The following is a 26,183-nucleotide window of genomic DNA, read 5'->3' on the forward strand; positions in this document are numbered from 1 at the left end:
TAAAATATCTGTAGTCATAAATTGTGCCTTCTCAATATTTGTTATATATAATCAGTTCATTCTTCAGACTGATTATCCCGAGCTGGGACAGTTCATAAATTTGGAGCGCTGATGGAATAGGCTATAGACTAATGTTCACTCCTACGACAGATACATAATGTGTGTGTGTCTGTGTGTGTGTGTGTGTGTGTGTGTGTGTGTGTGTGTGTGTGTGTGTGTCCATGTGCTTGTGTGCCTAAAAGTGTGTGTAATTCATTGGCAGGCTCTTGAAAGCTGACATATTGCCGCTATTGATCTTTAGACCTAAGATCAACACAGAAGCCTGGATACTGATGACAGGCAGGCCAGGGGAGTCAGGGTGTCCTGATAACACGCACACACACACACACACACACACACACACACACACACACCACCACATTAATGCTCAACATACACATATAAACAGAAGCACATGCACATATTTACAGAGTTACAGATGTCTTAAAGGTCAGTAAAATCTGGTGAAGTGCAGGACTTAATCAGTGAAACTTAAAATCATCGAATCATTGCTTCCATGATTGAGACGTTCTGCACTCACATGTTATACATCCAGTAACACGCCACACGTTTACTTTATTCTGTGTTAGAAATACAGTATTATCTCACAAAAGCAACATGGTACTTTCAAATATTGTGCTGCTCAACATTGTTATTTACATTTTATTTTAATTGCAATGAAGTGAAGCGTGAGATCATGTAGGTACAGAATATGTTTACATTTGTATATGTTTTATGTTTTATATATATATATAATATATATATATATATATATATATATATATATATATATATATATATATGTTCTTAAGGAGTTTCTTTTGTAGAGAAATGTGAAATCATTCAATCTTAATGACTGGACAAACTTACAGATATTGGTTTATTATTGAAAAGTTAGAAAGCTGAAATGATTTCTTCTTTATTACTTTAAAGCTAGTTTTAGGGCAAAGCCAAGTCATGTTTTGGGGAAACCATGTAAAGATCAAACTGAACGACTTGAAAAGAAAAGATAAACGTGATGCTCTTTACTTTCTCAGCAAAGGAAAAAACCAACAATGATTTCTTCCAAATATAATGTGTGTACAGCCGGAGGCATAATGTTGTCTGTCTGTCTGTCTGTCTGTCTGTCTGTCTGTCTGTCTGTCCGTCTGTCCGTCTGTCCGTCTGTCCGTCTGTCCGTCCGTCCGCCTGTCTGTCTGTCTGTCTGTCCGCCTGTCTGTCCGCCTGTCTGTCTGTCTGCCTGTCTGTCCGCCTGTCTGTCTGTCTGCCTGTCTGTCCGCCTGTCTGTCTGTCCGCCTGTCTGTCTGTCCGCCTGTCTGTCTGCCTGTCTGTCTGTCTGTCTGTCTGTCCGCCTGTCTGTCTGTCTGTCCGCCTGTCTGTCTGTCCGTCTGTCCGTCTGTCCGTCTGTCTGTCTGTCTGTCTGTCTGTCCGCCTGTCTGTCTGTCCGCCTGTCTGTCTGTCCGCCTGTCTGTCCGCCTGTCTGTCCGTCCGTCCACCTGTCTGTCTGTCCGCCTGTCCGCCTGTCTGTCTGTCCGCCTGTCTGCCTGTCCGCCTGTCTGTCCGCCTGTCTGTCTGTCTGTCTGTCTGTCCGCCTGTCTGTCCGTCTGTCCGTCCGTCCGTCCGTCCGCCTGTCTGTCTGTCTGTCTGTCCGCCTGTCTGTCTGTCCGCCTGTCTGCCTGTCTGTCCGCCTGTCTGTCTGTCTGTCCGCCTGTCTGTCTGTCTGTCTGTCCGCCTGTCTGTCTGTCCGCCTGTCTGTCTGTCTGCCTGTCTGTCTGCCTGTCTGTCCGCCTGTCTGTCTGCCCACCTGTCTGTCTGTCTGTCCGCCTGTCTGTCTGCCCACCTGTCTGTCTGTCTGTCCGCCTGTCTGTCTGCCCACCTGTCTGTCTGTCTGCCCACCTGTCTGTCTGTCCGCCTGTCTGTCTGTCTGTCTGTCCGCCTCTCTGTCTGTCTGTCCGCCTGTCTGTCCGCCTTTCTGTCCGTCTGTCTGTCTGTCCGCCTGTCTGTCTGTCCGCCTGTCTGTCTGTCTGTCTGCCCACCTGTCTGTCTGTCTGCCCACCTGTCTGTCTGTCTGTCCGCCTGTCTGTCTGTCTGTCCGCCTTTCTGTCCGTCTGTCTGTCTGTCCGTCTGTCTGTCTGTCCGCCTGTCTGTCTGCCCACCTGTCTGTCTGTCTGTCTGTCTGTCTGCCCACCTGTCTGTCTGTCTGTCCGCCTGTCTGTCTGTCTGTCCGCCTTTCTGTCCGTCTGTCTGTCTGTCTGTCTGTCCGCCTGTCTGTCTGCCCACCTGTCTGTCTGTCTGTCTGTCTGTCTGCCCACCTGTCTGTCTGTCTGTCTGTCTGTCTGCCCACCTGTCTGTCTGTCTGTCCGCCCCATGCTCTCAGGAACGCGTTGAGGGAATTTCTTCAAATTTGGCACAAATATCCACTTGGACTGAAGGATTTTGGTGGTCAAAGATCAAGTTCACTTTGATCTCACAAAACATGTTTTTGGCCATTACTCAATAATTCTTACGCTAATTAGTATAATTTCACACATGTCTAAGAGGATAAAATGATAAAGTGACACCATTTTGTACAGATATGGATGGAAATTGCAACTTCACTGGTCGGCAGAAGTTGTTTTTAAGTCTCTAATTTACTTTTGCGCTGAGGGCCACACACAGTATTTAGTATTCACTTTGTTTTAAAGGAAATTTGTTGAAAATACAAAAATAATTACCGTAAAAAAAAGAATACAAGCCTTATCCTTTAAACTGTTACTATTATTGGTTAAATGGGTTCAAGTAAAATAATGCGAGCAGCTCTGCCATGCAAATGACACTTTGCTCTAGTCTGAAACCTCCACCTGCGTCTGTCTTCACAGCCTTTCCAAAGATTTTATTCAGCAAGTCAGTCAATAGCCACGGGTTTATATTAGGGTACGTCTGCCTACAATCCTCTTCTTGAAGACGAGTTTGGGAGGTTGGCTCTTGTGTTGATGTTTGATGTCGTGTCCGTGAACGCCGTGTCCGACCAGGCTGTACTGTATCTCTGTCTGCTGATGTCGGATCAGAGTGTTACCCTTTAAAAGTCAAAACAGCATATGATTTGATTTCATGCTCTTTTATCCTTTAACTAGCCTGATAACAGGGATGGAAAAAAGCAATGATGTGTGTGTGTGTGTGTGTATAACTACTCTCCATCATCCCCTAGCAGAGGATCCATTAGCCTTGGACCCCCTCCCCGGTTGCCCAGTGATAAAGTAAACAAAGTGTGTTTGGCCAATCCGGCATGCAAATATTTGTTCTGGAAGCTGCCTCATCACACACACACACACACACACACACACACACACGTCTACAGCCGCGTGCTGAGGTATATATAAAGTGACGATCCTGGCGGGCCAGTATTACATATGCACACACACAAACAGAAAAGTGGATCCATCAAAGACCGGGACAGACCTTTCTTTGGACTTAAACACAGTTTCACCTGAACCTGGCGGCTAAGGTAATACAACGTACTCTTTCAATTAATTCTGATCCTGTCAACAAACTGTTTTCCTATTTGATTCTTACTTCCCCCCCTCTGTAACTGTGTCTCCAGTGTTAACAAGCCAACATGGCGGCAGGCGTCATCAGAAACTTCCTCGTCCAGGCCCCGACTCCAGCCTTCTTCCCGCTGATGTTCCAGCACTCTCCATGCAAGGAAAGTGAAGATGTGGAGATGCTGGAGGAAAAGCCAGCGGTGAAGGAAGATGAGGAAAAAAGAGAGGTGGAGGAGGAGGAGGATGAGGAGGAGGATGAAGAGGAGGATGAAGAATCTGAAGCTCAGGAAGAAGAAGAGGAATGTTTGGATGAGGTTTTCTTAAATCCTGCTAACTTGACTTTGGATGTGACGAAGCAGCTGCTGAGGTTTGCAGATCTCATCAGCCGTGACGTCCAGCGGTATTTTGGTCGCTGCTCTGGTGATCAAGAAGCTTGTGACATCTACAGCGACTCGGTCTCCGTCTCAACCAGCGGGCGTCTGCGTTACTACGATGACCTGCTGAAAATCGCAAGAGCGGGAAGTCCAGAGGAGCAGGAAAACAGCTTGGTGACTTGTGCTGATGCTAAGGGCAGCGGTTTGGGGCCCCTGGCTGAACTGTTTAATCACAGGGGCCCGAGTCAGGCCCGCAGCCAACCTATGGTCAAGCGGACATCTCCCGCTCAGTTTCTGGACTGAGCCGATCCCCTGCTGCTCTCTGGTCAGTTTCAGTAACGCACCTGACGTGACGCACACAAACAGTGACACACCTTCACAGGACAGCACACACACAGACACACACATTCACTACAACCCGCTCCCACACCACAACACACACGCCCTCGACAGCACTCAGCCGGACTTCAGTGACTTGCTGGCAAACTGGGATCCAAACCCGGAGCTCACACACACACTGACAGAGAACACACACATGCAGCATTAACAGCCTGCTGGGACTGAAAAAAACCAAAACTTATTTCATGTTCTTTTCATCTTTGATAGAAACTAAAAACTTTAATAAAAAGGAAAAAACTGAAACAAAATCAGTATGTGTTGTACACCTGTGCTGTGATGTTTATTTGATTTCTTTTTTAAAGGGTCAGTTCACACAAATAACCAAAAAACACATTTTCTTTCTTACCTCTAGTGGTACCCAGTCAGCGTTGTTTTTGTGTCGGCAGAACAAATCGTAAATGCAAATTAGTCTGGAACCTCTCTGTTCATTTTACATTTCCAAGAGATGTTATCAACAAGTTATGTAGCGCTGAGTGACCATGTCCATTCTTACATGTGTAGATGGCCAATCACAGCACATTAGTGTGGGACTTGGCACAAACCAGCTGACAAACCAGTTATTTCAATACTGACGCAATAGCAGCTTTAACAGCAAGTTCTACATCAGCTGCAGCCATCTTGGGTGTTTTCGAAAATGATTAAACGGCGCTCCCCTTTACGCCAAAAAACACGCCCTCATTACATAAACAAATGTGATTGGTCCGACAAATCTCAAGTTGCTTCTTCTGGTTCCCAGGCAACAATATTGTTTCTAAAAAAGAAGGAGAAGAAGTCTTCTTCTTTACTTTTTTCTTAGATAAGCAAAACAACTATCAATGCAGTAAAACTATTTCACACTTTTTGTTATGCAAAATCAAATTTTCCAAATGCAATTTTCATTTCAGTTACAATTTCTAGTCTTGTATTATTTGAAAGAGTAACTTAACTCCATGAAATCTTGTCTTTGCTGACCTCCAGTGGTTTGACTTCTCGCCTCGCTGCAGTGATGAACATGCTGCTGGGTGTGGTCACAGGTGCAACAGAGCACATTTCTGATCACACCTAGCAGAGGGTCATTCTTTAAAGTTGAATGTATTGTATTTCTTTCATTTTGTTTGAGCGTACAAGGTTTTTAAAGGGATCAAATATAAACAGAAATGACTTAAAAATATAAAAGGCCCAAGAATAGATACTAAAGAGACCATGTGGCGGTTTCAAGTCAAGAATGAGCTTTCAATCCCAACTTTTAAGACAAGAAGTCCTTTGAATTGAACATGATTTCTGATGAGGAAGATCATGTGATGTAATTGAAAGCAGCTACTAACTGAACCTTTGTGGTGAGATTATTCTGACATGTGTTGAGCAGCGCAAATTAACTTAATTTGACCTCCTTTGTTTTGGAGTGGGGGCAGATATCTCAGCACATTTAGTAAAAAAGAAAACAATCTGCATGATCAGACACCACTAATTTGGATAAACTGACCCTTTAAAGTGAATAAATAAAATATGTAACCATCCCTGGGGCAACACATACTGTAGCAATAAAGAGAATAGTAAAGGAAAAATACGAGGGGAAGAGAGAACGAGTTCTTGCAGTCAATCAGCCAGTTTGCTCAGTTCTGAATCTACTGGGCAACATTTCATTGGGTTAGGCTGGAAAGAGTCTCCCACAGGCGTACCGTGTGATTGGATGAGAGGGAAGGCCAGTAAAATGTTGACACACACTCTGCATCTTAGACACATAAAAGTGTAAAGTTTCAGTGACACATGTACTGTGGGTGTCTGTTCCTGAGCGGAGGTACCAGAGCAGAAACGCAAATATGAGGACGCACACGCTTCTGTCCATAACTCTGCTGGGCCTGCTGCTGTGGGCCTCCTGCACCCAGGCCGACGACGCTGACGACACCGACGCCACGCAAGAAGACACATCGAAGGAGATGACAGAAGAGACTGCAGGAGAGGAGGAGGAAACCACAGAGGCACCAAAGAAGGAGAAAACTACAGAGATAGAAGAGGAGAACAATGTGATGATTCTGCACATCAACAACTTTGCCACAGCTCTCAGCGAGAATCAGTATCTACTGGTTGAGTTCTGTGAGTAGTTATTTCATGCCGAGTAGCTGACGTCAAACTCTTACAAAGAATTTCATCACATTTCTTTTTTTTTGAGACGATACATGTTACATGTGTTGCTTTTTTGTTTTTATTGTCATTGACCAGTTTTGTGTTAAAAAGGTGTCAAAGATTCGTACTTTCCTAAAGAGGCCATGCAGACACTAAGGAGTGATATTAACCTGTAGAAGGTTCAGGAATAACTAACTTACCTTGAGTTAAGAGTATTTATCACAGTATAAATGTCTTTTTGTCTGTTCTAGCCTCATGAACACTGAGGCGTTATCATACAAACGTGCAAACACGTGGCCCCTCCTGTCCAGATGCTCTCTTGGTTCATTCTCCCACAGATGAGCTCAGCACTGCGAGTGGAGAGGTCACGACAAGGAAAAGAGCAAAACGGATAAGGCCGAAACAAACTGCCACTGCTGCTATCAGCTGCTTATTTCCATGTGTGTCTTTGCATATGAGGAGAAGCTGGACAAAACAGAGCCCTGTGGAGGAGCTGCACGTCTGCTGCTTTGGTTATAGATTTTCAGTATTTCTTCCATGCTGTATAAAGAGATTAACAATCTATGTCTGTCTGTGTGTGTGTCTGTGTGTGTGTGTAGATGCTCCCTGGTGTGGCCACTGTAAAAAGCTGGAGCCTGTGTACGCAGAGGCTGCTGGGAAGCTGAAGGGGGAGGAAGCTACGATCCGTTTGGCCAAAGTGGAAGCGACGGAGGAAAAGGAGCTGGCCGAAGAGTTTAACGTCGGAGGCTTCCCAACTCTGAAACTGTTCATGAACGGAGACCGAAAGCAGCCCATCGAATTCACTGGTAAACACGCACACGCACACATATGCACATTCAAATTCAAGTAAGCTTTATTGGCATGACAGATCAATAACCATTTCACTTTTAACATTGACAGATTATTAGTAAAGAAATACAATAATATGCAAATAACAACAATCATATCGTATCGGGAGATGGATAAACTCAGGATACATATAATTAACTTTATAAAACGATCAAATCAAGCAATCTGATTGGTTCTTAGCCGTGGTATAATGAGCGTATATCACGGGTAGAATTGTAGTTACTTTTCACAACAAGTCAGTATCCCTCCGCGTCTGAGAAAAAGCTACACCGTTACAGCTGTTAAATTACGTCCGTTAGTTAATTGATTAAGTACAATTACACACCGACTTGGTACACTGTTCTAAACAAGTCACCACGCAATACAAGTGTTGATTTACATACCGTCTTGCTTCCATTTTAATTAAATCCGCTGTGTGTATTCGCTCAGAACATAGGCGCTGTTTCGCGGGCTTCTGGGAGGGCCGTAAGTGAAGTTACCGTAATGAATCGATATATGCTGTAAAGCGCAGAGTATCAGCTTTCAGAAACCGTTGAAATCTTTTCGATTGTGCAAACTATGACATAATTACGGTAATCCAACATTTTGCTTGCAATTGCCGACACATTCGGTGTTAACGGGAAACAAACGTACAAAGCTTTACTATGGAGGAGTGGATTGATCAGTGCCCATCTCCGGAGAAGAAAGCCCCTAAAAGACGACATGCAGAGCTACGTGAAGAGCAGGTAGACCAAATAATCATCAACGTTGTCTGTCTAATATGTTCGCTAGCTGTTAGTGTTGTTGCATAGCAACCACCTCGCACTATGTTTTGTGCAGAAGGCAACGGAGGGACTATTTTATTTTGAACATCATTATTTAATAATAAAAACTATTTAAATTAGAGTGTGTATTTTTCTTTCATATTGCCACACTTGGTAACCGTTTTATAAAAGCAATAGCTCACTTCAGACCGTGATATATGCTCATTATATCACAGTTAAGGGGGTTGTCGGGCCGAACTACGTCCCTTAACTGTGATATAATGACCATATACCACGGTCTGTCGTGAGCTATTGCTTAAATATATACTGATTAACTAAATATAACTAAGTGTAGACTAAACTAGTAAAGCTGCTGTCCAGCTGTTCAGGATCACAACCACATATGCCTACCTCATCACTAACTGGACAGCCGTGTGTGTGTGTGTGTGTGTGTGTGTGTGTGTGTGTGTGTCTTTACTTTGCCTGTTCACTTCTGAACCTGTCTACTTGTCTTTTACAGTGCATACATTGAGCTTTTTGTTTGGATCGACAGTTTTTCGTGTCTTTAATGTTTGACTGTGCAAATCAGCTGTATCTAGATTTATTTTTACTTCTTGATGTGTTAACAATGACTTTGTTTGCGTTTTCCAGGTAAGAGGTCCGCAGAGGGAATAATCCAGTGGATGAAGCGTCGTGCAGGCCCCGGTGCTCCTGTGCTCGACTCTGCAGACTCTGCAGCTCAGTTCATCGATTCCCATAACGTCACTGTCGTAGGGTTCTTTGATGTACGTTTGTCTATTTGATCGATGCTTACTAATACATCATATAATCACATATTTATATTGACATTCATATTTATATGTTGATTTATATCTCTATTAGAATCTGGAGAGTGAGGTGGCCAAGGTGTTCAAGGAGCTTGCTTTGGATTTTACTGACGCAGAATTTGCTGTGTCAGCGAGTCCGGAGGTTTTCCAGAAGTATGAAGTAAAAGCCAACTCGGTGGTGCTCTTCAAAAAGGTACGAACATGTTGTGACGCTTATTAAAGTCAAGTGTTTTAAAGGAGGGCAGAACCAAGACACTAGAAGCTGTAATGATTTAGCTTTACTGCCATCTAGTGCACACAGTACGTTCCCTTTTGAGGACAAAATAAAGGTAACGCTAAAATTAAATTTCTTGTTGGATTTCAATCAAAAATAGATGCAAAACGAAAACGTTGTTTGCGACTGTTTCAGTCCGAGTGTCTTGATCCTCTTGTAGGAGTGCTGGGGGGCATTTTACACGTCTGTACCAGCGGTCCATTGTCTTATAATCCACTCATGGTTACATGCTATTTATATTCATAATTTATTTAATTTTATTTATTTGAAGTACCGTGTTGGGTTGAATCTGGTGGGGGGGAGGAGTTGTTGTTTGTTTTGTGAATATTTGGTTGTTGTGTCCGACCATCAGTCCAAATACAAAGATATTGAATTTCACATGATGTGACACACAGAAGCAATTATCAAATTAGTTGTTGGGTTATTTTCTGAGGAATGATTTATCAGTTTAGTGTGTGTGTGTGTGTGTGTGTGTGTGTGTGTGTGTGTGTGTGTGTGTGTGTGTGTGTGTGTTTGTTAGTTTGATGACGGCAGAGCAGACTTCTCATTGTCAGAAGAAGGGAAGCTGGACAAAAAAAATCTGACCACCTTCATCAAGGACAACAGCCTGGAGCTGATCATCCCCTTCAGCCAGGAGGTAAAACACACACACACACACACACACACACACACACACACACACACACACACACACACACACACACACACACACACACACACACACACACACTCACTCACACACGCGCAAACACACAAATTAGAATGAAATGTAAAATGACATTGAAACTATACTGTTTGCCTGTGTGTATTTTCAGACTGCAGAGCAGATCTTCACCTCCAAAATCCTCGTGCACAGCCTGCTGTTCATCAACTCCTCTGTGCAGAGTCAGACAGCCCTGATGGACGAATCCAAGACCATCGCCAAAGAGTTCAAGGGCAAGGTAACTGTGTGTGTGTGTGTGTGTGTGTGTGTGTAGGGGAGTGTGTCTTTGAAAGAAAGTCAGTGACAGAAAGATATTAAACTTAATTTAACCTTACTGTCTTTGCTTTTTTATGTGTGTGTGTGTGTGTGTGTGTGTGTGTGTGTGTGTGTGTGTGTGTGTGTGTGTGTGTGTGTGTGTGTATCATGCAGATGATGTTTGTTGTGCTCGACGTGACAGAAGCCCTGTCCCATGTGCTGAAATACTTTGGCGTGTCCGAGAGTGATGTCCCCACTGTACGCATTATCAACATGGACACAGGACACAAGTTCAACACTGCTTCCGGGGATTTCACTGTAAATTCCCTGAGACAGTTGTGCCAGGACGTTGTGGACGGCACTGCCAAGGTAACACACACAAATACACAAAGTGTTATACTTAGTCACACAGCAGCGTTAAACCCAGTAACTAATAATCTTGGTTTGTTGTTCAGCCCTATTACCGGTCTGAGGAGATCCCAGAGGACTGGAATAAAGGACACGTCAAAGTCCTGGTGGGGAAGAATTTTGAGTCTGTTGCTCTGGACCCGACCAAAAACGTCTTTGTGGAGTTCTGTAAGTAACTTTGTCTGTCTGCCTGTCATAACTGCAATTTAGCAAAATCGACAAATCCTTTATCATGAAACTCAAACAAATTGTTAATTTCTCGTCTTCATCGACAATAAAAGCTCTTCGCTTAAATGATGAGTTGAATTAATTTCCTGCTCAGTGTTTACTAACTCATCAAATTACATTTCTTACGAAACACTCGCTGCATCTGAAATCCTTACAAAGAGGGACTGATGTTGGATACAGCCAGTGAGCTTATGCTGCCTCTGCATCATGCAGGAAATACTGAGATCCGACTTATGAATATCAACATTCACATCTGTCAAAATACTTGATTTGCTATGACACATTCAACCTGAAGCTGTTGTAATTGGTCCAAGACGTGGGCCTCAACTCAAGGGCCACTACTGATAGTTCAAACATTTCCGACGAGCACCTTCCCAAATAAATGAGAAAAAAACATAACATGCCAAACAGGAGAAAAACTAAACTGGACTGTAAATATGTGTCACTGTCAGCTGTAATGACCAAAAATAAATATTCCCAACACATCCCGGATGCTTTAATTGCTTCTGTGGTTACAAGGTTTCAGCACCTCATGTGACAGGATTTCACCACATTGGACACCTCGTGCTTTCAACTCAGCATATCTGGCATTATGAATCCAAATGTAATGTATTCAGGGTCATATTCCTTCACCGCACGCTTTGGAGCTTTAACTGGCCCGGCGTTGTCTCCCACAACACTTTTTTCTTTAAAAAAAAAAAAGGTGCATTTTGTGTCAGTGCATCCGAGGCAACGTTAGCGAACAGATTGCCGTGGTGATATTCAAACATAACTGGTCTTTTGGGACGACTTTTATTTTACTTTTTTTATTATGTCAATTCTTGAGCACAATTAAATATAAAAATAACTCTCTTTGTGTATTACAACTAAAAATAATAATAAATAATAAATAATAAATAATTTAAATTAACCATTTGACAGTACCTCCGTTGCCCACTAGATGGCGCTCTGAGGCCCACCAATGAGAATAGTTGCAGAAAGTTCTAGTTTGAAAAAAGTGAAATAAAGCAGGGAAATGTCAGATTTTTAATGCCATGTAGACTTCAGGAGACCCACTGATATAAAACCTGTGTGTGTGTGTGTGTGTGTGTGTGTGTGTGTGTGTGTGTGTGTGTGTGTGTGTGTGTGTGTGTGTGTGTGTGTGTGTGTGTGTGTGTGTGTGTGTGTGTGTGTGTGTGTGTGTATAGATGCTCCGTGGTGTGGACACTGTAAGGAACTGACTCCTATCTGGGAACAGCTGGCGGAAAAGTATGCCGACAAAGAAGACATCATCATAGCCAAGATGGACTCCACGGCCAACGAGGTGGAGTCTGTTTCCGTTGACGGATTCCCAACGCTCAAATACTTCCCTGCTGGTGGCAAAGAGGTACTGACACAAACTTACAAGCAAGCTCTGCACACAGACACAATATTTGTGCGGTTTCTGCAAAGAGCTTTTAAATTATTTCTCATCCTGTCCTCCATCATTTCTTCCTGTTGTCTCCGTCTCTTCCTCCCAGGTGGTCGACTACACTGGAAATAGAGATCTGGAGACCTTGTCTAAGTTCCTGGATGATGGAGGAGTGTTGCCTATAGAGGAAGAAACGTTTGAGGAGGAAGAAAGTTTTGAGGAGGAAGATGAGGATAAGGTTAGTACGGCTACTTTTGATATTTCTCCCGTAATAATAAATCTACTCGTTAGTCTCCCATTTTATTTTTCTCTCTTTCAGGGAGCTGATGAGTCTGCAGAGGTACCGACCAACATAACATCTAAAGATGAGCTGTGATGTCACTTTGGTGTTTGGCCAACCAGGATCAACCTAGCACCTTCCAATGTTTCTTAATAAAATTAATTTGGGTAACAAACATAAATATGTACCTATGATTATTTTGAATGGGCTTTAAACTCTGCTTAGGTTTGTATTAATGTTTGAATTTATTCAAAACCTGATTCTCTAGAACAAAATAGTCAGTGTGTAAACATTACATAACACTTCTATGTAAACAGTCAGGTACATAGTGAAATTTGACTTTTTCAGAGTGATAGAAAACATTTAAAAAACCTAAATAAATGGGCCATACAAGATAGTTATGTTATACATTAATCATTACATTACAGTTAATTTAGCTGACGCTTTTGTGGAAAGTGACTTATAATAAGTACAAACAATCATGAGGATACAACTCAACATACAAAGAACAGAAGCATGTACATGTGCCATGAAAGTCAACATAATCAGAACTTCTGCAAGTGGAAAATAATTAAGGACAATATGCCAAGAAAGAAGAGATTAACATTTAAAGAGACACAACAGGAGAGGAGCTGAAAGAAGCAAAAAAAAAGAACAATCTACCAAATGAATAGTGATGGACAGGAGGACGCAGATTGAAAGATATAGTTGTGTTTCTCATTCCTAAGTGACATCCACAAGACAGACAAGTGTTGTAATTAATGGTGGACTGATCAAAGGAGCTACGAGAAACAAAAGACAGACAGAAATAACATGTTGTAGAGCACAAAGTATTAGCAAAGCATTTGGATAACCCTGATATTTACAAAGTGATCCAATGATTACATATGATAAATAAATGTAAACTGGGAATGTGACAGCTTTCAGTTTGATGGTAGGAGTTTAAATAAAAGGTAAAGAAAGGTTCAATCTTTGTTCCATGTCTAATAGTAACAAGTTAATTACACATTGGTTATATCTGAACGTTTTTACACATTTTACATGATATCAAATGGTCCGAACAAAATGGAAAATAAAATAAAGATATATTCAATGTGATTGGCTGAAAGGTGAGAGGCCGATGACATCATTATGAAATACAAATGAGGGGATTAAAGTAAAGATTAGGCGGTTTTGAGAACCTTTTTAAATTTCACCATCTAAATAAGGTTGAATGAACTAAATAGGCGTTAGCATAACAAATCCTAAAGAAGTCCCATGGCACCTTTGTGGTAAAAACTTGGTGATTACTGCATATATACTACAAGACATTGATTTTTAGCTTTCCATACTAACAATTACTACGTAGTTATCAAGTAAATATACTTATATTTATGTACTCTAGTTCATTTCTTGGTATATATTCTCAGCAAGTATTGCAGATATTACTATATCATGTGTTGGTAAGTGCTGTACTATAAATATAAAAGTGCCAGCAGAGCATGAGTTTGCATACTGATATGAAGGTAGTCAGTAAAGAAGGTGAGTTTGTTTGTTGAAGGGAAACAGGTAGAAAGGGTTTGGTTTTCACTGTGGGAAGTTGAAATGTTTGTAATTCCAGAGGAGAACAGGCTCAACAGGCTGTGATGTGACGACTGTCACCAACATGGGACGTGTTTCCTCCTGCCAGCCGAGCTTACTCATTCGTCTAAGGTAAGACCACTGCTTTGATATTTCTAACACAGCACACTTTTTAATTAGCGAAGGAGGACACGTACCACTCTTTGCAGACAGTTTGTTTATGGCGGAGGCCCGTCTGCGCCCTTTTGTATTAGATAATACGGTTTTGGATGTTTGTTGTTTACATGAGAGAAGAAATCCCAGCTCGAGTTGCTTGGCTGCATTTAGCAGGTATGTTGCTGATACTGTTGGTTTTAGGTGACTTGTTAGCATAAAACATCTTTTAATGTTACATGAAATCACATGATTAGTATTCCCTGCGTTAATATGACTGTGTTATTTTATTTTATTTTAATATTAAAGTAAGTGTTTAACTGAACATTCAAACTGTGTTGAGATTATAGTGAGTATGACCTATTTAGAAATGTGGTGGTGGAATGTAAGCACGTTACTCGAGCACAGTACTTGAAGGTTCAATGTGTCCGAGCCGCCTCTAAAGTGGGTCCATACAATCTCTAATGTTCATATTTTAGTTGTAGTCGTTTGGCATTTTTATTGTATTCTTTATATTGTGTATGAACAAAACAGCTGTGAGGATGAAGCGAGCTGGTACGGGCGGTTTCCTTGTTTCTACCACTTATGAAATATAATCCAATAAACAAACAAAAAACAGATACTGAACTTGACTTTAATATTTACAAGAGTCAGGCAGCTGTACTTGTTCTCCCTCTGTCCTGAGGGCAGACTGCAGCTTCACTGACTCACTATCACCTCTAGAGGAACAAGTGGTATTACAACACAGGACGGAGCGCAGCTAGCTGTTAGCATGCTAGTTTCAGTCTCTGCAACACGATACTTAGACGTGTTTGACTTAACGTCAACACTGTTACCTCTTCACATTCTGTTGATAATGTTAGTTAATTGTTTTAATGTTTTAAGTTTAAATTCTGGCATATCTTACACATTGAACCTTTAAGTACAATGCTGAGGTACTTGTAGTTTACTTGAGTATTTCCATATTATGTTACTTTATACTTCTACTCGTAGAATATGCAAAACTCTGCTTTTTTATAATCTTCACGGTTGGCGTCGGTCTATAGTAATTGCTACCTAATTGTGTGATGTTTACTGTGGCACTTAGTTTATCGGGGCTGTACGGTCATTGTTCACGGACAGATGATGTTGTCTGTTTCCCATCTTTATTCAGCCTCTTGACAACTGAACCGTCTTGATGACAACTGAGCGAACTACCTGTTATTGAAGGCTGAGAGATACGGATGAAACTAAACTAAATACCGGCTCCTCTGTACCTCTAGCTCCTGATGGAACCTCCTTCATATGAAGAGGCCAGTCGCCACCCTTCTGGTCTGAGCACAGTTGCATTCTACATCCCTCCTCCCCCCTCCTACAACGCATCCCTCTACTCCCCCTCGACACCTCCTCCCACTTATGGAGAAGCAGGTAAGATAAAATTTCACTGGTCCCTCATTTCTTCCACAGCTCGTCAGGTGGCACTGAGAATACATCCGCACTAAACATCTTTTGTTTCTCTGTGTCTGTCACCAAACCTGTGTTTTCCTCACCCGAAAACTAATATTTCTGAAAATAGATTACAAGATGGATGAATAGGAAATTCAAACACAGTATATGGAGATTACAGAGATCATAAGGAGCTGAGAGCGAATCAGATTTGCTGTTTTCTGGGTGTTTTAATATGGTTACAAATCATTTCTGATGTGAAGTATGTTTTCAAAACTAGCTGCTTAGTGTGGACATAATAGACACATCTACATAAAGCAGTGCACATTTTAAAACGACTTTTCCGTCCGAAAATGAGCTTTTACATTTCAGTAACACCTGAACAACATAAAATGGCTAAATCTCTTCTTCTGTGGATGTATTTTTTTTTTTCTAGTTACAATCCAGCCGGAACCGTTTCCCGTCCTGACGTTGCCAACTGTTGGAATCATAACCCATCCCCTTACACAAAGTATGAAAGCTGCATCTTTACTACTGTTTCTAAAAGCATACTATAATATTTAATATTAATTATGTTCCTGATATCCTCCCCTGTCCTCCCTGTATTCTCTAAATGCCAGTTGGTGTAACACAGTCTGTCGGCCGCGGACAAACTCTGCCAGCAGTAGTCGTGACGCAGCCGCAGCCTGTTTCCATCTCAGTGACATATCTGGGAGACGTCCCCGGTGTGATAAACTGCCCACACTGCCACCACGTCGTCACCACTAAAGTCTCTTACTATCCTGGGACGGCTGCCTGGTGCATGTGTGTGCTTCTCACGATAATGGGGTGAGACACAGACGCACACATGCATGTGTGTTTTAACATCAGAGTGCTAAACCAGCTTTAACATCTATGTGGTGTGTGTCTGCATGTGTGTGTGTGTGTGTGTGTGTGTGTGTGTGTGTGTGTGTGTGTGTTTCAGGTTAGTCTGTGGTTGCTGTCTGATTCCATTCACGATAAGAAGCCTACAAGATGCACATCATTCCTGCCCACAGTGTGGAAACAAGCTGCACATATACACAAGATGACACCGTCAGGATTAATAAGGCTCCTCTTGTCCTCATACCACTCATAGCTCATTTTTGTCACAACATGGATAAATATCAGTTTGTCTAGGAATGTAAACAGCTCACTGTCCAGAGCTACACAGGGAAACAAGAGTGTACTCAGGACCTAAATAAACTCTTGTTTCCCTGACTTATCATCACCTGAATTTTAGGTTTTATGTATATACAGAACACACTGAAGTTTGAATCTGCGGGAAGATTTGTTGTTTCATTTCGGCCACATGAGCCCAAAGTGGACGACTACCCGTGTTATAAATAGAACTAAAAGCATTAATGTTTTCTTCAACGTTAGTTTTAATTTCTCCATGCACTCTAAACACAAGGTACATATGTTCTATGTAAGCAAGTAATGTCACATTACTGTCATTTCTTACTGTGAAAACACTACACCATTTATTTTACTTGAAAACAAAAATAGCCTGAAAATTTCTAAATAAATAACCTTGTTTCACAGATAAAAGAAAGGGATAAGGAACTTAAAAATATTATCCTGGCAACTTATTTTCACCTGTTAAGTCATAAACACAGGAGAGAATTGTTTTTAGATCAGATTTAGAAAATAAATCACCTGAAACTTTTTTCCTCACTTGCCTCTCAGGGCTTCCATTTACACAAGTATACACCAAAAATATTACGTTTTCTATTTTTAATATGGTCTTTGAGATGTCTTACACATTTTTGAAAATGTGAAGGCACAGGACACACGCTTTTCTAATACATAGAAAAGAAAGTAGACATAAATATTTAAAGTAGACGAAGAAGAAGAGAATACTGAATCTGTCCTTACGTGTGCATATGGCACCATTTTACCACATGTTATAACATTCCTGTGCAGACACAATGCTAAACAGAGGACATCTATGATGATGACAAGATGATGTCCTGTCCAGGGACTTAATTCATAATGTTTCATGTTTTTGTTTTTCATTTATTTGACAATTTAAATGTTCTATATTTATGTTCTTTCTTATTTGTCTTCTTCTAATGTACATAACGCTAACGTCCATGTTTACTGTGATGATTGAACGAGGCAACTTGTCCTGACTTGAATGCCAAGTTTAATTACATTTTCTGCTTGATTCTTATTTTAAAGGTCCTGCACATCTAAACCCACACAAGCGGAAAAGAGTGACCTGGTGTAATTCCAGCTCTGCCCAGCTTCAACATGAGCAGCTCTAATAAACCAGAGTGTGTGAACACACCTGTGTGGGTGCGCAGGGCCTTTAAGGTCAAATCTGTCAAACATTAACGCAGGATTTGAACCTACAACTCAAATCATTCACAAAACTTTTAATACACAAGGCAATACATAAATAAATGTAAAATAATAGTTTTTGGTCACTGTCAAAAAGAAATGTCAGTAAAGTTTACTCATATTGAAAAAGTTGAGAAAAACAAAAACTCTTTAATTAATAGTGTGTACTATGCCTCAATTGTTTATACAGATGGAGTTATTAAATGCTGTGATGCATGCTTTGTTATATCACTTACAGTATGCACAACTCCAGGCAATTAAAAGGTATATCTTATTTCTTTTCAAAGTCAAAACCATGTCATGAATTTGCCTTTTTACCATTTTCAAAGGTAAAATAACCATAACTAGAAATGATGAAGTCGAAGTAGCTGCCCTCTACCTGAACAGATGTGTGTCTTAAAATGAAGTTTGACACTTTCTTGCTGAGAGTTAGACGAGAAGATTGATACCACGCTCATGTTTGTCTGTCTGAGAGTTAGCTTAGCTTAGCATAAAGACTGGACGCATGAGGAAACACCGTACACCACATAACTAGTTTAAATTAGCTTCTTCTTTTGTGTTAGTCATTTGCAGAGGTTTGTTCTAGTGAACAGAAAGTGTATAGCTCCCTTTATTGTATTGAATTATACTCAATTGATTGTATTAGTGTAAATACTGGATTTTATTTAGATGTAACCATGTTTCCAGCAGTTTCTTGACACTAGTTTTTTGCTACTATTTATGCTAAGCTAACCGTCTCCCAATGCTAACCCCTCTGAGTCTATTAGTCTATGCGTTTTTCACGCTGAATGACTTATTGTTAAGAAACTTGTAAGCACATCTCAAGTAAACATAAGATGGTTCTTTGTGGAGAAACCGATCTGTCTATTAATCAACTTATCGATTAGTCGTCAAAATCGTACGAGTGTTAGAAAGTCGAGGCAGCCCTATCGTCTCCTAGCGATGGCTTCATATCTACCATACAGAAACTATATGAGAGCATGGCATCGATCTTGTCATCAAACCCTCTGCAAGAAAGTGAATAAGCTAATTTCTCAAAATGCTGAAGTGTTCCTTGAATGATATGGACTTGATATACTGTGATATCGACCTGATGAACCGGGTCTAGAACAGGACGTGCCGCTGAGTCTATGCACTCCAATGCAATGACTGATTAACACACCTGCTTTACCTGTTGTAATGACGTGTCCCGCTCAGTATCCCTTCCAAGGTTGTTGTTTTTTTTCAATCAAAATATTGTTATATTGTTGTTTATCATTCTATCATGTTGATAGGGAAATAAAAAATGGTCTTGGTTACTTTGACAAAGCCGTGAAGTTGTTGTTTCTTTCTAACATCTGTGCAAGCAGGTGAATTTTGCATAATGTGAGCATAATGGATATGTGTTTGGTAAGTGTGTATGCTTACATTTTGACCTTGCTGAGGCTAACAGTGTTAGGCAAAGGTCATCTAGATATTAGTTGATATGAACAGCAACCAATAGCAGAGATACAGCAGGGCTCAGATAGGAAAGTTAATCAGCTACAGACTGGTGGTGGGTCTAGCCCGCAGATAACAAAAGCATTCACAACTACCAGCTCAGCACTGATACACACACACATACACACACACACACACACACACACACACACACACACACACACACACACACACACACACACACACACACACACACACACACTCACACACACACTCACACACATATATCAGCCTTTCATTTCACCGCTCCCTTCATACCTTCCTGTCAAGATTGCTCCAGTGTCTAGTTTGTCAGTGTTTGGTGAACCATCATGAGGACAGTCTTGCTGCTGGGGCTGACGGCCTTCTGTCTCTGTGCGTTTGCTGCAGCTGACAAACAACCCGACCGACAGGTAGACAAATCGTCCCGAGAGGAGGATGGAGTTTTACAGCTGAAGAAAGGAAATTTCAACAGGGCACTGAAAAAACATAAGCAGCTGCTGGTGCACTTCTGTAAGTTACACACAAAGACTCACACAGCTTAAACTTGACCTACATGTTTTTAAAAGCTGTAAGCATAAAAATTTCACCGGCTAAATGCGCCGCTTTCAAAGTCAAAGCTGCATATCGTGTCATTTTAAATATTCACTTAGTCAGTGGTGGAAGATGTACTTTGATCTTTTATTTAGGTAAATAGAGCACAGTGTAGAAAATAGTTACAAGTACAAGTACTGCATTCAAAATGACAAAAGTATTAAAAATATACTTAAAGTACCATAAGTAGTCATTTTGCAGAATGTCCCTCTTCAGATTCAGAATAATATATATCATATTACTGGATTATAATTATTGCTGCATTTATGTGTATGTCACTTTAATGTTGCAGCTGATAAAGGGGAAGCTAATTTTAATATATCTAAGCCTATATTGTATATATAAAATGTTATATACTGCTGGGAAGTTTCATTTATGTGCAGTAATGATAATGATCATAAAGTTGTCAAATGAATATAGTGCCATCTATCCAACTAACTATCTATCTACCTGTCCAACGATCTACTGTGTGTATCTGTGTCTGTGTGTAGATGCTCCCCTGTCTGGAGAAGGCCATCGTATCTCAACAGCGTTCGAAGGCGCCGCTGCAAAGCTCCAGGGGTCAGAGGTCAAACTAGCCGTGGTTGATGTGTCAAAGGAGAAAGACCTGGCTAAGGAACTCAATGTGACAGGCCTCGCCACAATCAGGCTGTATCTTTCTGGAGATAAAGACAACCCTGTAACCTGTCCTGGTACGTCCAAATAATATGTCCTTCATACGTACGTTAATATCAGCAAACGTTAAGGCAAGTGTAACTAAAGCCCTTTAGTACCAGCCTTACTCTTGTGCCGGTGAGAACTAAACACCTGGGCTCACAGATTAATCTCTTCTATGTAATGTTAAATAATAAATATTAATTATTATAATTATTACACATATAAAGGCTATATGTATGATCTGATTCCAATTTTTTTGATTACTTTAAATATTTGTCTTATTGAGTTAAGTGTTTATTAATGTGTTGTTTTAACATTTAACTATAATATTCCCTGTGTCCTGATTCTGCAAGAACAGACTCAGTGGAGGGAAAAAGTCCAGCATAGAGGCCATATCAGTGTGAATATTGTTAAAGTTACAATCTCTAAGACGTGTTTTTGGTTCTCACTTTCACTTGTTGCCCATAATAACCGTTTACTTGTAACGTTAGCACAGACGGGGAAAAACAGTACGCCGCTTCACACACAAGTGAGTTGAAGAGCAAGTCTGTTGCGTTAGCTCCACCTACTTTCTCTGGCGGACCAACCACTGCTAACTATGGGCCCAGTTCGTAAGACTGACTCAGGGGCCATAGACAGTGACTTAACAGATATTTATTGAAATGAAAAATTGTAACCAAGAGTTAGAAGATCGACACCTCTTTTTAACTTTCGCAAAAAAAGTAAATATTTTACAAAATGTATTTATTATCAAACGTAAAAATTATTTGTTTTCCTGGATTTTGATTAAGTTCCTCAGAGCTCGGCGTCCATCTTGACCTGGCTGAAAAGGAGGTCGGGGTCTGCTGCTGACCTCATCGCTGATCTTAGCCAATCAGAGGCTTCAGAGGAGCTGACGGTGGTCGGGTTCTTTAAGGTAAAAACTATCCATGGGATGTTCCAGCTGCTTATTGGAGTCGTGACTGTATTTGAATAATCTTAATAACAATGTGTTTGTGTGTGTGTGTGTGTGTGTGTGTGTGTGTGTGTGTGTGTGTGTGTGTGTGTGTGTGTGTGTGTGTGTGTGTGTGTGTGTGCATGTGCGTGTGTGTGTGTGTAGGAGCTGCACCACGAGTACGTCCAGGTGTTTTACGCTGCAGTGGTCGACCTTCCTGATGTTAACTTTGCTGTGACACAAAACAATGAAATTATCAGCAAATATGGTCTCACACATGATGTTGTACTGCTGTTCAAAAAGGTAAATACAACATAGACACAAACACTCATTTCTGACAGATGGCTGTATATGTCTGTGTCTCTGTTTTCTCTTTGGATGAGAGAGATGGGATTTAAATAATTAAACCATCACATCAAGCTAGTAGAATACATTATTTATTTATTGCATTCTTACCTGTGTGTGTGTGTCTGTGTGTGTGTGTGTGTGTGTGTGTGTGTGTGTGTGTGTGTGTGTGTGTGTGTGTGTGTGTGTGTGTGTGTGTGTGTGTGTGTGTGTGTCTGCAGTCTAAGCTCATCCAGGCTTACAAAATGATGCCTCAGACATCTAAAGAGATGCTGATCATTTTTATCACCGTCTACCAGATGGACCCTGTCACTGAGTACACTGGACAGGTAGAGTATTTGCTGCATGGCAACATTTTCACACACATACTGTAGAACTGCTCTACTTCCCAAGTCTGGAAATGTTCTGTGGGTTTCTTGTCTTTAAACTCTCTGAGATTGGTTACTTCACCATATCAATACATTAAAGAATTTCTATAGTCTTTGTTAGTTTGTGTTTTGGTTTCAGTTCAACCATCTTTTTGGGTAAAGATCTGAAGTTCAAATGCTTCCTGCGCATTAGGTCAAACATTCCACTTGATTTTGGTGATTTTGTAATCATATTTAAAATCTGCGTCCTAAATGGGCAACCCATCCGAGAGACACAAACAATAAAATTAAATAAAAGTAAAAATTTAAAAATAGAATGGGGTAGATTTTAACTTTTTTAAATCAAGATATATATATATATATATATATATATATATATATATATATATATATATATATATATATATATTCTTGCCCTTTAAGGGTTAAATCTGAAGTATTAAGTAAGTAATCTGTAGTATTTCGTCTGAACTCTTTGTTTGCAGAATCAAAGACTCCCTGTGGTCCTCAAAGGTGGATGTTAGAAGCGAACGTTCTGCTTAAGGTTTTTGTGATGGATCATTGTAAGCAGCTAAATGTGCAAGCTACCGATGGGATCACTTTTGGGATATTTCGGCACAATCCTTTGTTTAGATAATACTAAAAGAAACTTAGATTTCTGTAGACATTTTGAATTTTTCCCCCCATTGCAATTCAACTGTAAAACAATAAAACGCACAAACAAACAAAAAACTAATTCAAGTGTAACTAACCAGATGTTAACAATGTTGTCTTTGATATAGAAGTATTGCACTATAACAAACACTAAAAAACAAAACAAGATAAAAACAACTGTAGACATTGTCTTCTTTCATCTTGCTATGAAAAAGTTAGTTTTAGTTAGTGCAAGAAACTGTACAGCAACACAGCTGAGATTTAATTCAACAGTTTATATATAATAATAGAGATATATTTATGTTCTTCTCTCTTGCAGACAGCCTCTCAGATATTAACATCACCTGTGCTACACCACGCCCTCATGTTTGTCAACACAAGCGCTGCTGACTTCAAAGAGATCCACACGGCCTTTAACGGCGCTGCAGAAGCATTCAGGTTGAAGGTATGAACCCAACAAATTACTTTAAGCAGGCAGCTCATATTAGAAGATGGCGTACTTCCCCCTCACCATGTGTTTGTGTTCAGATTTTGTTTGTGTATGTGAACGTGGACGAGCCTCGTAACGGCAGGCTGATGGAGTACTTCCGGGTTCGGGAGTTCGAGGCTCCTCTCATTCGACTGGTCAACCTGACGGACCATGTGACCTATCACCTGCCCTCTGACACTCTGGATGTGCAGACCATAAAAACATTCTGCCAGTCCTACTTAGACGGCAAGGCTAAGGTAACACTCTCATCAGGTGTGTGATACATAACAGGAACTGAAGGAAACAACCTGATATGAATAATCTGCTTGTGTTAATGTCACAGCCTAAGATGCAGAGTGAGCCGATACCTGAAGGATGGGACGAACAGCCGGTGAAGGAGCTGGTGGGAATGACTCTGGAGCAAGTCGGCTTTAACCCCGACAGGACTGTTTTTGTCATGTTCTGTACGTAAATACACTATTTAGCTAAAAACTACATAGTATGCTTGGACTTTGGAAATGTGCATGTAAATAGACACTTAGACTGGGCTAAATTTAGTTAAAAGTATAATGTTTAGGTTAGATGTAAGCATTGTTTTAACACCAATGTAAAGCTGGAGTGATCAACAAGTTCCTTAATTCAATTAGCTCATTAACTAGCTAGTGGTTTAGCAGCTAAAGAACCAGATATTTCCCTACAAGAGATGGTGGAGACCAAAAACAGAGCTAAAAGGAGGCCGAACATTAGACTTACGTTCTTACGTATGAAACAGGACTCTTTCTCACTTTTAGCTTCAGGTCAAAACAATTAATGTAGATTTAAATATAACCCAATTAGGCCCCTGGATGTCATTTGACCTTCAAATCCATGCCTACTGGGTGACACAAAAGGGTTGAACTCAAAAGCAACAACTCAAGACAAGGTTTCAAAAGTAAAAAGATCTTTACTCAAGAACGTGCAAGTACAACAAAAAAATCACTCAAATTAGGAATAAACGTAGAAGACAGGAAATGCAAAAAACATGAACTAAACTTGACTAAAGGCAAAATTCTACAATGGCTACTTGATTAAAAACCGAACTGGCACAGGACAAAGGGAGACGAGGACTATATATACACGAGGTAATGGGAAACAGGTGGCAACAATCAAACAGGCGGGAAAACTCAAACAGGAAGTGCTCTGAAACGAGAGGGCAAGGTAAGTACAAAATAAAACAGGAAGTGCAATGACAGACAGTGCATGACGAGGCTAGACATGAGTGACTGTAACATAAATCTAAACATAGACTATAAACCAAACATTTAACATAAACCTGCTAGACATAAATACATTAACACACATGACGGGATGTTACAACTGCTTTTTATCATCTACTGCTTTTGTTGTTTTCTTTGTGCTCTCTAAGTTTTCTACTCTTGTTGTTCTATGTTGGTACTTGTGTGTGTTGTCACTTTCTTTCTTTAACTACTAAATGTGTTTTTTCAGATCTACCCTACAGCCCGGAGTCCCGTGCGCTGTTTCCACTTTGGGAGGAGTTGGCCGAGGCCTTGAAGAAGCGAGAGGACGTGGTCGTCGCTCGCATCGATGCCTCAGCCAATGACATCCACATGTCAATGCAGGGCGCCTACCCGTCATTATGCCTGTTCCCTGCTCTACATGCTGAAAGAGTAAGGAGCATAATTACTTGTAATGGATTTGTTTGTGTGATATCTTATTAATATTGTACACATGTTCTGTGCTACACTCAGTATTCAAAATAAGTATTTTGTTGTTGAATGTAGACGAAACAAGAGTTTGTCCCAATTAAAAGTAATTTTTGTCCCAAATATAGTCACACATTATGTATAACTCTCACGCTGGTTTTCTGTTTCTTAATGAGATGATTTGACTGTATTCATGTGTGAACTACTTTTTACAGAAACACAAACATAGAGCGTGTAAATGAGGATTGATTACAGTACTTTGTAATAAATTCCTTTTTGCATAAAAGAAGAAATTATGGTCAGCTGACTGCTAGAAATGTAGGATTATATTTGTTATCTCTGCTCTGTGGGGGAAACTTGACATATATCTCGGTAATAATGTTTCGTATGTGATGTCTGTTCTCCTGTTAGGTGGTGGTTTACACCGGTAAGAGGAAGGTGAAGGAACTGGTGAAGTTTTTAGATAAAGAGATGGAGAAAGCCAAAAAAGACAGAGTCAAGGTAAATTATCGCCCAAAACAAACAACAGTGGTTTGAGTTTGTGTGACTGTGTGTGTGTGTTTGAGAGCTGCCTTTTTTCTTCTTCTTTTTTTATAATCTCTGTTAAAAATAAACTTCTTTTGTGTCTGCAGGAGGATGAAGACAGGAGGAAGTACATCGAGGCTGCAAAAGCTGAAGAGGCAAAGAAACTAAACAAAACCAAAGACGAGCTTTAATACAGAAAGAAAGAAAGTACTGTGTGTGTGTGTGTGTGTGTGTGTGTGTGTGTGTGTGTGTGTGTGTGTGTGTGTGTGTGTGTGTGTGTGTGTGTGTGTGTGTGTGTGTGTGTGTGTGTCAGTACTCTCTAAACCCAGATCTGGTTTTATCTATTCAACCAATCTGTCATTAACTGTCTGTCCAATAATAAAGTCTTCAGTTAAAAACTCTGATGGTTAAGACTTCTTATTACTGTAGACTAATAATGAATAATACAGAGCCCAACCTATAAATCAGCAAGGTTGATTTTTATCAAACAAACAATTGCAATACAAAAATGTTCAGTATAGAGGCTATGTATGTGACTTCCCTGTAGGCAGAGGTCCCTGCGGTTACGTCCACTGAGAGGC

General features: G+C 40.6%; 3 protein-coding genes across 3 annotated transcripts; all 3 read left to right on the top strand.

The window, feature by feature from the left end:
• The first annotated feature begins 6,132 nt into the window (after nt 1–6,132).
• pdia2 (protein disulfide isomerase family A, member 2) lies at nt 6,133–12,567 on the top strand. The gene is made up of 11 exons (XM_029437911.1): nt 6,133–6,406; nt 7,036–7,242; nt 8,680–8,813; nt 8,911–9,048; nt 9,650–9,766; nt 9,945–10,070; nt 10,262–10,456; nt 10,543–10,663; nt 11,911–12,089; nt 12,223–12,351; nt 12,433–12,567. The coding sequence occupies exons 1-11, from the start codon at nt 6,133–6,135 to the stop codon at nt 12,487–12,489; spliced, it is 1,677 nt and encodes a 558-aa protein (XP_029293771.1). The 3' UTR covers nt 12,490–12,567.
• A 2,807-nt stretch (nt 12,568–15,374) lies between these two features.
• Nucleotides 15,375–16,601, top strand: LOC115015335 (lipopolysaccharide-induced tumor necrosis factor-alpha factor). The gene is made up of 4 exons (XM_029442519.1): nt 15,375–15,513; nt 15,968–16,042; nt 16,152–16,359; nt 16,496–16,601. The coding sequence occupies exons 1-4, from the start codon at nt 15,375–15,377 to the stop codon at nt 16,599–16,601; spliced, it is 528 nt and encodes a 175-aa protein (XP_029298379.1).
• A 3,084-nt stretch (nt 16,602–19,685) lies between these two features.
• LOC115013145 (protein disulfide-isomerase) lies at nt 19,686–25,967 on the top strand. Its single transcript, XM_029439167.1, has 11 exons — nt 19,686–19,866; nt 20,439–20,639; nt 21,396–21,520; nt 21,704–21,841; nt 22,105–22,212; nt 23,225–23,350; nt 23,434–23,631; nt 23,718–23,838; nt 24,860–25,041; nt 25,489–25,578; nt 25,710–25,967. The coding sequence occupies exons 1-11, from the start codon at nt 19,686–19,688 to the stop codon at nt 25,791–25,793; spliced, it is 1,554 nt and encodes a 517-aa protein (XP_029295027.1). The 3' UTR covers nt 25,794–25,967.
• The last annotated feature ends 216 nt before the right edge of the window (nt 25,968–26,183 follow it).

This window comes from Cottoperca gobio, chromosome 1 (assembly GCF_900634415.1).
Source record: "Cottoperca gobio chromosome 1, fCotGob3.1, whole genome shotgun sequence".
NCBI classification, from domain to species: Eukaryota; Metazoa; Chordata; class Actinopteri; order Perciformes; family Bovichtidae; genus Cottoperca; species Cottoperca gobio.

Excerpts from the sequence above, each read along its gene's own strand:
- LOC115013145 (XM_029439167.1), top strand. The coding sequence starts at position 19,686 with ATGAGGACAGTCTTGCTGCTGGGGCTGACGGCCTTCTGTCTCTGTGCG. Across the intron at positions 21,521-21,703 it reads CGGTGGTCGGGTTCTTTAAG|GAGCTGCACCACGAGTACGT; the intron begins GTAAAAACTATC and ends GTGTGTGTGTAG. Across the intron at positions 23,839-24,859 it reads GACTGTTTTTGTCATGTTCT|ATCTACCCTACAGCCCGGAG; the intron begins GTACGTAAATAC and ends GTGTTTTTTCAG.
- LOC115015335 (XM_029442519.1), top strand. The coding sequence starts at position 15,375 with ATGGAACCTCCTTCATATGAAGAGGCCAGTCGCCACCCTTCTGGTCTG. Across the intron at positions 15,514-15,967 it reads TCCCACTTATGGAGAAGCAG|TTACAATCCAGCCGGAACCG; the intron begins GTAAGATAAAAT and ends TTTTTTTTCTAG. Across the intron at positions 16,360-16,495 it reads GTGCTTCTCACGATAATGGG|GTTAGTCTGTGGTTGCTGTC; the intron begins GTGAGACACAGA and ends TGTGTGTTTCAG.
- pdia2 (XM_029437911.1), top strand. The coding sequence starts at position 6,133 with ATGAGGACGCACACGCTTCTGTCCATAACTCTGCTGGGCCTGCTGCTG. Across the intron at positions 10,457-10,542 it reads TTGTGGACGGCACTGCCAAG|CCCTATTACCGGTCTGAGGA; the intron begins GTAACACACACA and ends TTTGTTGTTCAG. Across the intron at positions 12,090-12,222 it reads TCCCTGCTGGTGGCAAAGAG|GTGGTCGACTACACTGGAAA; the intron begins GTACTGACACAA and ends TCTTCCTCCCAG.